General features: G+C 37.8%; 1 protein-coding gene across 1 annotated transcript in view; it reads right to left on the reverse strand.

Moving 5' to 3' along the window:
• The window catches only part of LOC122813235 (intraflagellar transport associated protein), a 431,576-nt gene that overhangs the window by 215,642 nt on the left and 203,906 nt on the right, over window positions 1-12,028 (reverse strand). Inside the window, exon 4 of the mRNA XM_044085449.1 lies at window positions 10,431-10,502. Coding sequence (XP_043941384.1) covers window positions 10,431-10,502 — 72 coding nt within the window. The remainder of the gene's footprint in view (window positions 1-10,430; window positions 10,503-12,028) is intronic.

Consider the following 12,028-nt stretch of genomic DNA (forward strand, 5'->3'; position numbering starts at 1 on the left):
GTGCTTAGGCCTGCTTAAATTTGCCATGTGTTGCATGCTATCTACATTTGCTCTGGAGCCTGCTGAAACCATGCTCTTATCACTTGCAAGCATACTTGTGTGGCTTTCTGTAACTTCATGGGTTTGACAAATCTCAATAGCTTTGCTCAGCATTAAATCATTGTCACAGAGCAAAATCTTTCTCACTGTAGCAATATTAATACCACACAAGCCTGTCCTTTATTAACTTATCTTTAACGTCACCAAACCTGCACATTTTAGCTTTGTTTCTCAGGTCAGTGATATAAGCTGCAAAAGTTTCCCCTTGCATTTGATCTCGTGTGTAAAACAAATGCCTCTCTAAAGTAACATTTGTCTGGGGGTTGCACATTTCCCTGAATTTGCGTTTCAAACAGTCTGAGTCTTTGCTTGATTCAGCCTGTACAACAATATGATGGTTTTCACCTTCTCCCTCATATACTGCTGTCGCATAGACAAATGAACACTCTCTTTCAATGGCCTCTTACCCAGCTACGTTTAGCAAAATTAATGCCCTTGTGCATGCATCTTTGTCAGAATAAGCTGCTTGTATAAAAATATTGTACTCTTGCTCAACTATTCTCCAATTCTCTGCAATATTCTGATCAAATACCAGTGGTGATGGCTTGCGAAATCCATCTGCCATATAAACACATACCAGTGAAGGCTTTTGCAAGTATGCATGAACACACACACACACACACACACACACACACACACACACACACACACACACACACACACACACACACACACGCACACACATACATATGCCAGAAATGTATACCAGTACTTGTAACTATTCCCAATAGCACAAGCCTCCAAATAACTGAACTTTGTGAAATAAGTCTCTTGGGGACAAGAATACTCTTGAAATTAAGAAATCACCTCTTAGAGTAAGAAACATTTCAAAATAACTGCACTGTGTGAATAAATTGGGTAGAAGAATCTCAGAGTAAAAGACATTTTAAAGTAATTGCTCTTTGCAAATAAACAGTACACAGCACATTGAATATTTCCCAAAATGGCTATACTTTTCTAAATACCTCTTTACAGTGCAATAAACAATTTGTAATGGCAGCACTTTGCGAATAGACACACCCAGTACAACCAACTTTTCAAAACAGCTGTATTTTGACTGCACTTTATGAAATAGTTGCACTTTGCACACAAATAAATCCTTTGGAGTAAATGCACAGTAATAAGCATACACTGTAAGTACTTTTACACACTTTGAGATATTTCAAATAACTTTAGTTATGCCCTGAATAGCTTCAATCAATGCAAAATAGTAGTTTATGCCAAAACGCAGTATTCTGCCAAAAAACATGTATTCGCCTTGCTTTGTTTATGCTTAATGTGCCCTTTTTGTCCCTCATTATATTCATTTTGCTCATTTAATCTCTTTTCATGTCCATTATACTTTTTCTGTGCTTGTTTTACTCTAAACATGCCCAGTTTATATTAAACATGCGAACAGCACAGTTCCCAATGCACAATATGCCCAGCACAAAAGGCAAAAGTAGACACGTCAGGTGAAATCTCTGAATTTTATTCCACAAAAGGTTGAGCGCTTTCATCAACACAGTGACTTCTTCAGAACACAAATAATGATTCACCAAACTCATTTATATAATTAATACATCACATGACCTTACCCATTCAACCACCTGACATACTTATTTAATTATTAACAATCCATTTAAAAGTGCTAAAACCCGCTGACGCGGTCATTATTCCCCTTATGTTGTACATTTTAAAAAACATTTAAGTTACTTGCAAACAAAAGTTCCATTCATACAAATACACTATTTGATGCATCCTCACCATTGCAAACGTCTCATACACTGTATAACAAATTGTTTATACATCCTAATGGTACTAGTTGTTAATACTTTAAAAAAATAATCATGAAGATAATCATTTAAAATCATTTGTTTAAAAAATGATGTGAACAAATGTGTATGACCTCCACATATAGACTCATAATACCTATATATTTCCGGTATTTTCCAAAATTGGTTTTATTGATACATGGTCATTCATTCCCGGGTATACTGAAGCATTAAGCCTAATTTGCCACCTAACCTCTCTGTCACTGACTTTCTTTTTGATATCTCCCCCCCTCACATATTCTTTAACGTGTTCTAAAATGCCAAATTTAAACTTTGAACATTCTTTATTGTCTCTCAAGTGCTTCCACAGTGCGTTGTTCTCATCTTTTTTCCTTATACTGTAATAGTGATCATAAATTCTATTACGTAGGCACCTGTTTGTCATGCCTACGTAAAAACCTGGACAATTTGTACACAAGGCCAGATACACTAAATTCTTAGTCCTGCAGTTCCCCTTGCATAGACTAATTTTTGCCTTATTGAAATTTTGCAAAATAACAGTATGTTCCTCATAAATGTATTGACATTGCTGACAAGTCCCACATTTACTTGTTCCCTTAAGTACCTTATTCAATTCCTTTTCATATTTCCTTTCCAAAAGACTTTTCATGTTGAACCCATTCCTATGAACAAAACAGGGCTCATTTCCCACTACCCTCAATACTTCACTGTCAGCATGCAACACTCTCCAATTTCTCCGTAATATATCTTTAATATCTCTGCTATAATTGGAATACTGTATGACGCAGGCCCTTTTGAAGTCCCTACTGTCTATGTCCACACCTGTTGTCAAATCGTTACTACCAGTATCAGTGCCTTGTTTGTTACCCAATAAGGGCTTGTATTTTTTTCCCCATTCCTTAATAACGAATTCACTCACGTCCACTATCAGGTCATTGGGGTATCCCCTCTCCATAAAAAATTCCTTCACCTTACTCATTTCATTCACCACTTCATCCTCTTGAGATGTCATCCGAGCCACCCTAATGCATTGCCCTTTTATTATATTTCTTTTTTGGGCCATGGGGTGGCTGCTTGAAAAATGCAGGTATGAGTTACTAAACGTGTTTTTTCTATATATGTTGGATTTAAATTTTCCATCTTTAATACTTACCCTAACATCCAAGTATGGTATAGTGACTCTATCTTTGTTAAAAGTAAATTTGAAACTCTCACTACATGTGTTAAGATATGCACAAAATTCGTTTAACTCATTGCTGTTGCCATTCCACAATACAAATATGTCGTCCAAAAATCTTAAGTAACATGTGACATACTTGTACCATTTAGATTTTTTGTTATATTAAACATGCTCGTTTTGCAATTCTGGGGCAATTTCTGGCCCTTTATGTGCTTTTCTGATAATTGTTTTACCAAATATCTTAATTTTAAACATTTTGTTTAATTAATAACCTTTTTGTGCCTCTTGCTTGTTTAAGAATTTGGTTTGTGCCCTAGTAATGCTCCAGTTTATATTTTTAATAAATAAATTATTCGTGCAAGTTTTCAATACCTTTGGTTCATTTCTGGCCCTTTTTTGTGCTCGTTTCTCTTAGTTTACCTTCACTATTAACTCTGGACCTCATAGCTCTGAAAAGCAGGCTCTGGAATCCTGGTTCTGACACCATGTTACTCGTCCAGCCAGGATAAAACAGATGAGCATTTGTGGGTTCTGTTCAAGCAGCTTTATTATGTACAAACACATCAGGATTGAGGCTTAACAACTTTAACTTAGATAAACTTATAAACAAAACTAGCTATTACACTCATACATGCTCACTCTCTAGCTACACTCTCAAAATGGCACTGAAGCTAGCATGTGCTTGCTATTTATATGCACGTACTGTTCTTGAAATGCTTCTTAAAGTTACAACACATACACACTATTCTACACATAAATGAAGCCAAGCCCCTGGTAGAGTGGGCCTTGATCCTGCTGGAATAGTTTTGTTATGGTGAGTATAACAAAAGTAATAGCTTTAGATAATCTTTTGCAAAAAGTCTATTTTCACAAAGGTTGTCCCTTCTTCTTACCTTCACAAGAAATGAACAATTGATCCAAATATATGAAAGATTTAGTTCTGCTGAGATGGTACCTGAGATGTTTGTAATATGAAGTATCCTTTCTCCCTCATTTTTAGATTTAGGAAATGGGTAGATGGCTAGTTTGGCTTAACATAATTGTGGATACCACTTTAGGAATAAATGAATGATTAATTCTAAAAGAAGCCCTGTTTCTGTGTAAACTGAGATAACATTGACTCACCATAAGAGCCTGCAACTCAGATACTCTTCATGCAGATGTCAGTGCAATCAGTAAAAATGTTTTCCATATTAAGAACCTCAAGTTTGCCAGGTTAGCTGGTTCAAATGGAGCAAGTCTTAGCTTCTCTAACACAAAATTAAGATTCCAAGGAAAGGCCACTGGTTTACTTGGAGGCCTCTTGTACAAAACCACTTTCAAAAACATTTTGACATGAGACTTCATTGAAAGAGGGGGTTCCATGGGTACCCTTTCCCTGGATATAAGTGGAAAGGCTGGAAAAGCATACAGTGTATGTGCATTTGTGAGTGCAGAACAAATTAACCTTGACAGATGAATAAGAAAGGCCACAGGATAGTAACTCAGACAAATATGGCAATGCCAGAGAACAACTAGCCCAAAATGGGTTCTGGATGGTTATGTTATTGGCACCAACTTGAAAACATTTTCCATTTGCTAATATATGATTTTTTAGTAGCAGACTTTCTTGCCTCCATTAATACCTGCTGCACAACCTTAGTAAATTGGTGCCTAAAAGGAGTTAGGCCACTATCATCCAAGCAGTCAGTTAAAGTTGATTGATGTTTGGGTATATTAAAACAGCCCTGCTCTTGTGCAAGTAGATCGAGCCTGTGAGGAAGCTTGTGAAAGTCACCCCTGGCAATTTCCAGAATAAGGGAGAACCATGGTTGCCTGGGCCAGAAAGGTGTCACCACAATGATCCATGGGGCATCCTTCTGAATCTTCAGAAGTACCCTGGATATAACTGTAAAGGGTGGAAAACCATACAAGAACATTCCTGTCCAATGAAAAGAAAAGGCATCCTGGAATAGGATCTTGCAATTGATTATTCAGAGAGGAGGCAAACAAGTCTAATTTGAGGAACTCCACACAGATGGATCAAATTATGGAAGTCTCCTGATCTTGTTTCCATTTGTATAAATCTGCCCTGATCCTGCTCAGCTTGTCAGCCCCACAATTTTGCTATGATGGAATATAGGGTACCCATAGAGTGAGATTGTGCTGTGATGCTATATTCCAAGATAATATGGATAATCTGCAAAAGGGGTATATCCTGTTTCCCTCTACTTGCTGATGTACCACATGACTGTGGTATTGTCTGTAACAACTTGAAGAGGTCTCGGGGACCAAAGATGATTCAAAAGCAAAGCAAAACTTTATTGTCATTCAGACCATACAACCAAAAAGTGAACAGCTGAACAAAATTACATTCCTTCTAGCTCATTGATACACAGCACAGACCATTACAACAAAAACACAAGCCTGTAAATCACATAAACAACATATACACACATAACACAGAGTCCCAGCCAACCAAAGCTCCATCTCCAGCACCGGCAAGACCCAGTCCAGTTACACCGATCCAACAAACAGACATTCAAAAAGTCTGTATTAGCACACATCCAAGCTGACAGTTGGGTCTCCACCATCCGGCCTCATCCGGACCAATGTCCACTGTCTCTATCCACCATTCACTACTACACCAACCTTATCACCGACAGCAATGGTCCAGCTCCACTTTCACAAACCATTTAGATCTGGCACAACACCCTCCAACACCGTCCAGCATCCAGTCTCTGTCATCCACTCCTCTCAGCTCATCTTTCCACACACACGGGCCCAAACAGCCATGACCAAGTCAACCATTCCACCACTCCAACCACTCTAAGCCACCTGAGCAAATCCCAACAGTTCACTGTCCAACCGATCCATCGATTGACCGACACCACGGCAGCCTCCTCCTTACACTTGACCACCAGCGACCCAGAAGAATAGTCCAACTATGGAAAACAGCAACAAAACACAAAATGAATAATAGGAGCTGAAGAGGCAGCTGCCGTACAAGGCGCCACCAACTTACATACAGTAAAGTATATTACATAGTAATAAATATATGTAGAGTAAGTATATTCAGTGAGTTTAGTGCCTTGATCAGGGAAAGTATCGCTCTTATATTTATGTGCCCATATCTGTTCTTGGTGTCCCACACACCCTGCAATTTTATCAGTCCTGAAACTGCTTCCCAAGCAGTCTGAGGCCTCTGCGGTGACTGACTGCTTTGGAACAGAGAAAGAGAAGGGTAAATCTGGATTTAAGGATATTTGTTGTCACCACCAAATGATTTATCTTCTGACAAACTCCAGCACTGGGATTTGAAAAGACAAAGGGTGCTGGTGCTGGGACCAAAGGGACTTCAGATACTACTGCATCTTCCTCATGGGGAGTCTTCCCAGCGGTATCATCATAAGAATCATAGAAGCCATAAGACCCAAAATCCTGAGGTATTATCTTGCATTGACAAAAGTTTGACTGGAAAAATTAGAAATAGATCTAAATATTAATCATTGTTTTTCCTGTGGAAGTAAAGCTCTTTGAATAGAGGTATCAAGTTGACATGCCAGGAACACTATCTTGTGGGAAGGAGTCCATAAAGACTTTTGAACGTTCTCTTGGAATTCCAGCTAGTATAAGAGACCTCTCATCCAAGAGATAATTGACTCCTTGAAAAAGACTCTGCAAAGATAAGCAAGTCATCTAAATATAGAAATGTGCATACCCTGTATCCTGCAATGAGCTACAGTTGGAGTTAGACACTTTCTGAACACTCTTGGTGTTTGATGATAAGCACCTTTTAAGTCTAGTGTTACCAGGAAACGTGAAAGAGGAAGAAGAGGTAACAGGTTGCAAAGTGACATCATTCTGGAGTTGGGAACTATTACAAACAGTAAAAAAGAAAGAAAGAGAAAACGGCTCTAAGGCAAACACTAAATCCTTTTATTTAGCGTTTTTGTCTGCTTGTCAGCCTTGACTTCATGATTGTTTGATTAATTAAATGAAGTCATGTGACTATTTTATATAAATTTGATATGAACCAGTAGGAGATGTATTCTGATGAAGTCAAGGCTGACAAGCAGACGAAAGCGCAAAATAAAAGGATTTGGAGTTTGCCTTAGAGCCTTTTGCTCTTTCTTTTTTACTATTAGTTTGATCGTGTTTTGGTTCCTGAACTATTACAAACAGGTTTAGGAAAGAAAAATCAAGAACTGGTCTCCAAGTATTTTCTTTCTTTGACACTAAGAACATCTTCAAATAAAAACCCTTCCCCACCTGGGAAAGAAGAACTGGCTCAATCACTCCATCGGACAGCATGTGATGAAGAACTGGTGGAAGCAAAAGACTCTGACCTGGAGGATGATTAATGACTCCCCTGGAAAGGAGGGACTTCCTCCCATTACTATCTTTAACCTTGATTAAAGATCTTCACAACCCATTTGTCTGAAACTACTTTTTGCCAAAGAGAAAAATGGAGATTCAGACTTTCTGTAAGAAAAAAAAGGACCAGGGTGGGAGGGGTCACCAGGTCTTTGAATAGTCATTCAGACTTGGACAGTCTTTGGTTTTGGAAGATTTGATGCTTCTGTTTAGAACACACTTGCCATTTCTTCTTAAACATCTGCTTACCTATATTTTGTTTATTCTGCGTTTTGCCAAAATTGAAAGAGGAGATAGAGAATCCCTTAGAAATTTTGGAAAAGGAGGGCTGAAAAATCTTAGAGTCTCCCTGGATCACGCTTTCAGCACACTTTTGAACAACTCTGCAGCACAGGGAGCAAAGAATGAATCTTTATCCAAAGAAGAAATTAAAATTTCACTTTTATCATCATTTGGGAGTTTCTGAGAATGCAGCCATGCAAACCTCCTCAAAACAGTACAATTGGCCATAGCCATGAAATAAAAATCAACAGAGTAATACACACACTGTAAACAAGGAATACTGACCTGTGCGATACTAGAAACTAAATTATTTAAAGCACATTTTTCCTCACAAGAAGAAACTGCAGATAGAATATTCCTCATACTTTCACAGTTAGAACAAACTTTAACATATGAGTCTGACAATTCAAAATTCTGAAAATCAAAGTCGCCGAAGTATACACTTTTTTCCTCATACTTAGCAATAATTTCCCCATCCTTATCAATTAACGTTGTAGCTGCTTGGTAATGTTTGGGAATAGTGTATAAAAATTTAAAAGATTGAAGAACCTAATACATCCTATCTGCCTTTTTAGAGGCAGCTGACTGAGTGATTATCCAGAAAACTGCAGTACAGTAACACACACATCCTCTACAGCAGACAGAACAGGAGAAATGGGTGTAGGTTCTGGAAATTCCTTCTGTAAGAACTCACAAATTCTGAAAGACTGAGAAACCTCAGTGCTCTAAAAATGAAAATACAAGGACATTCTAACAATAGTCGCAGAGAAAGAGAACCCCCACCAGAAGAATCAGAAACTGAGCTTCCCCTGTCTGAATAAAACATCTGAGTAGAAGACCCTGTATCTGGCCCTTCTTCCTGTTCAGATTCAGAATCTTGAATCTCTTCAGGAAAAGAGGTATTCTTCTTTCTTTTACCAGAAACTACTAAACAAAAAGGATCACTATCCTGAATAAAACATTGAGCCAGACCCAGTAAATTATTCCTAAGGAAATTTGAGAAGTAGATACATACTTAGTTTGCTGTTTCTTTTTGAAAGGAAAAATGGGGCTAATCATGTTTTCAATGGCAGCAGCAGCTTACTCAGGGATGGACACAGCATTCTGACACAAGCGGGAAGCCTCCCCTGTTCTTTCTCCTAGGACCAACAAGTGTGGCTCTTCCTTGCCCTCTGAGTTGACCCCAACAGCTGCAGAGGATGTGGCTAACCCCTGGTCCATATTGGCTGCTGATTCTACACCAGAGGGATCAGAAGAAAAAAGTGAGTCATCTGAGGTACAACAAATGGATACAGCAGAGTCACCCACCTGCAGCTAAAGCTAGCCTGCTATGGTGACAAAGTCTGTTTGCTTAACTTTTTCTTTTTATGGCTAGAAGGACTGACCATGGGACTGGCAGTCTGTTCCATGGTCAAACTGAAAATGGTGCCTCTTTCCCATGGAAGACAAGCAGCAAATGGCAAAAATACATTAAAAGTCACTTTTTTCAAAGAAAAAGACAGCAAAAAGCACATTAAAACACTTTGGTAGCCCAAAAAATGTAAAATATACTCAATTTCTCCACAGAAAAAAAAATAGTTTTCAGCTACTTTACTCAACTTTTAAACTGACAGGAAAGAGTGCTTCCATTTAAAAGCATAAATCAATTTCATGACAGTCCATTAAAACACAAAACCCCTAGCTTTAAATGCCTTTCTTGAGGAGTAAAGTGATAAAACACAAACAGTATTTCAAAAATAGAAGGTTTTTCTCCAAAAAGAACTTATCTGGTTGTACAGAATTAGCACTAAGCTGACCATCGATCTTCAAAAGCCTTAGATGAACATACTCTTCTGTGGCAGAAGAGCTCAAACGTGTTTGACGTTGGTCAGCTCAACTCGAGTTTCCTGATAGTTGGATGTATGGAAGGTGCCCTGAAGCTTAGGGAGTTGGCTGGCTGTAAGGTTCTTGGCAGGATATAACCCATAGAGCTAAGGCAACTTCAACAGTGATCAATATGATGAACATCAACAATTCTTACCTAAATCAACCTCCTACAAAACAAGTTTGTTCTAATTAGAATGAAGAAAGTCAAACATAAAAGAATGAAAACTAAAATACAGCTTACCACCAGACAATCAGAAAATACCATTACTGGAAAACAGACCAGATTATATCTATCTAAAATTCTAAACCAACTCAAAAAGTGACTAACCAGAAAACATAACTAAACTACAGAAACAAGCAAATCTTAATACAGTCTTCTCTACATTGCTAAAATACAGAAAATGAACTTGATACTAATACAAAATACTTAATCATGCCCCAGAAACAACAATACATACATATGTATATTTATCAGCTGAAAATAGAGAAATAATATCAGTTACGAAAAAATGAACCAATAGCATTAAAATGTATGTGCACCCACATGCATATACAGTTATTCTTTCTTGGAAACACCAACAGATTACTTGCTACATTAGATGGAAAAACACTTCATTTAGAAAAAAAAATGATTTTACAATGCAATGGATCTGACAAGCTACTTTTGGCACAGTAATTTAATCATAGCAGCCTCTCAGGATTTACAATGCTAGTAAAACAAACATGGAATATAGTATACCCTGAAGTATTGGAACAGTGTGAACATTACCGGGATGGCAATTCTTTTAAAAGTAAGCCAAATTCAAGAAGAATAAATGAATATGAAGAAATGACTGGACTGTTCAAAGAATGTTGTCTAGTAAATGGCTTACCTTTACTCTACCTGCCATATGTAAATCACCAGTTGAGATCGCACCAACTTTCACACCTTCTCCAATAACAAGCTAAATGAAAAGACACAAGATATCTTTAAAAAAAGGACAGATACATAATAACTTTATTCATCGGTTGTCACAGGCAGCAGTTTGTCTATAATGTACCATTGTCATCATGTCAGGCATCAGGACCTCATTCTACATGTTAATCACAAAAGTTCATTATAACATGCACACCTTCTAAAACATGAAAAAGTATGCCAATAGCATAAAAGCAAAATTCACTTCCCTTCTCACCATCTAGAAAAAATGTTCAAGAAAATACCCCAGAAGTGATAGCTCTTCAAAGTCTTTAAGAAGCTGGCACACACACTAAAGAACAAAGAAAATGGATGGATGGAATGTAGTGCCTACTGTTATAACCACTCCATCAAAGAACTACTGTTAAGGCACATAGCATATAAAGTGCATTTTCTGTGAGACATTTACCATAAATAAAACATTATTCACCACAATGGCTCTACTAAATATCACAGAACTGCACAATCCTGTGCATTGGAAACACAGAAAAATATTGGCTGAAACTGAAAAGAGTGAAAAAATTAAACTGTTTTTGGTTTTTTTGTGTTTTTTTTTTTTTTGCAGGGGAGCAAATCTCCCTGTGCCCGCCAATGTAGGTTTAGGCTCTCCAAAGCCCCAATCTTATATATACCGGCTCCACAGTCGCACCATCAAAAAGAAGTGAGACATGTCCCAAAAGAAGTGAATCATTACCAGTGCACATTTAGAAATAACAACGTCAATGATTTCCTACAAAAATTAGTGATGGAGATTCTGTTTCTCAGCATTTTTTTTAGACAACTAACGTTCAAGGAATTTCATCTCAACTACATGTAGAGAAGTCCACCACATCAGATAATCTTTGAGACAGACTTCTATACTAGAAAGTGAACACTAAAGTACATCGGTCCGATGCCCCTAATAGTTAGCCTTCTAAAACTCTGAAGCCCAGCATGATCGATGGGATGGCAGCAATTTAAAGACTCCAATCCATACACACTATCTCTGTGTTAAAAAGTTAACTACTTAGGGCCGTGGATAACATCTCTGTGTTGGTGTTAAAGTATATGGACACTAAACACTTCCCATTCCATATCCCTTTTCAGAACCAACCGACTCCAGCAACAACATTGCTGCAAAGCTTCTTCTTCTTCTTTTGGCTTTTCCCGGTTAGGGGTCACCATAACGGAACTCCAAAGTTATGACACTCTAAATCTGTGCATTACTTACAGAAGGATTTCATGGGATGTTGTGGAGATAGGCAGAAGTGACCAGTACTAGGAAGGCCTGAGATGGAGAAAAAGATATCCATTGCAGAGGGCCTCTTCAAAGATCAATTTCATGACAAATATTCACATATCTACTACATCTTACTTTTTGGGACCATTTGCAGTACGTATAACACTTGCGTAGAATTCCAAACATTATTCCCAAAACCAGAATGGCAGAAGGAGCAAAAGAAGAAAAAAATGATAGGATGATATAAAGGACTGCTTTTCCAATGGGCGCTGCAATCCTGGAAAGCAGATCTAAAA

This window comes from Protopterus annectens, chromosome 1.part1 (assembly GCF_019279795.1).
Source record: "Protopterus annectens isolate FY-2018-M chromosome 1.part1, PAN1.0, whole genome shotgun sequence".
NCBI classification, from domain to species: domain Eukaryota; kingdom Metazoa; phylum Chordata; order Ceratodontiformes; family Protopteridae; genus Protopterus; species Protopterus annectens.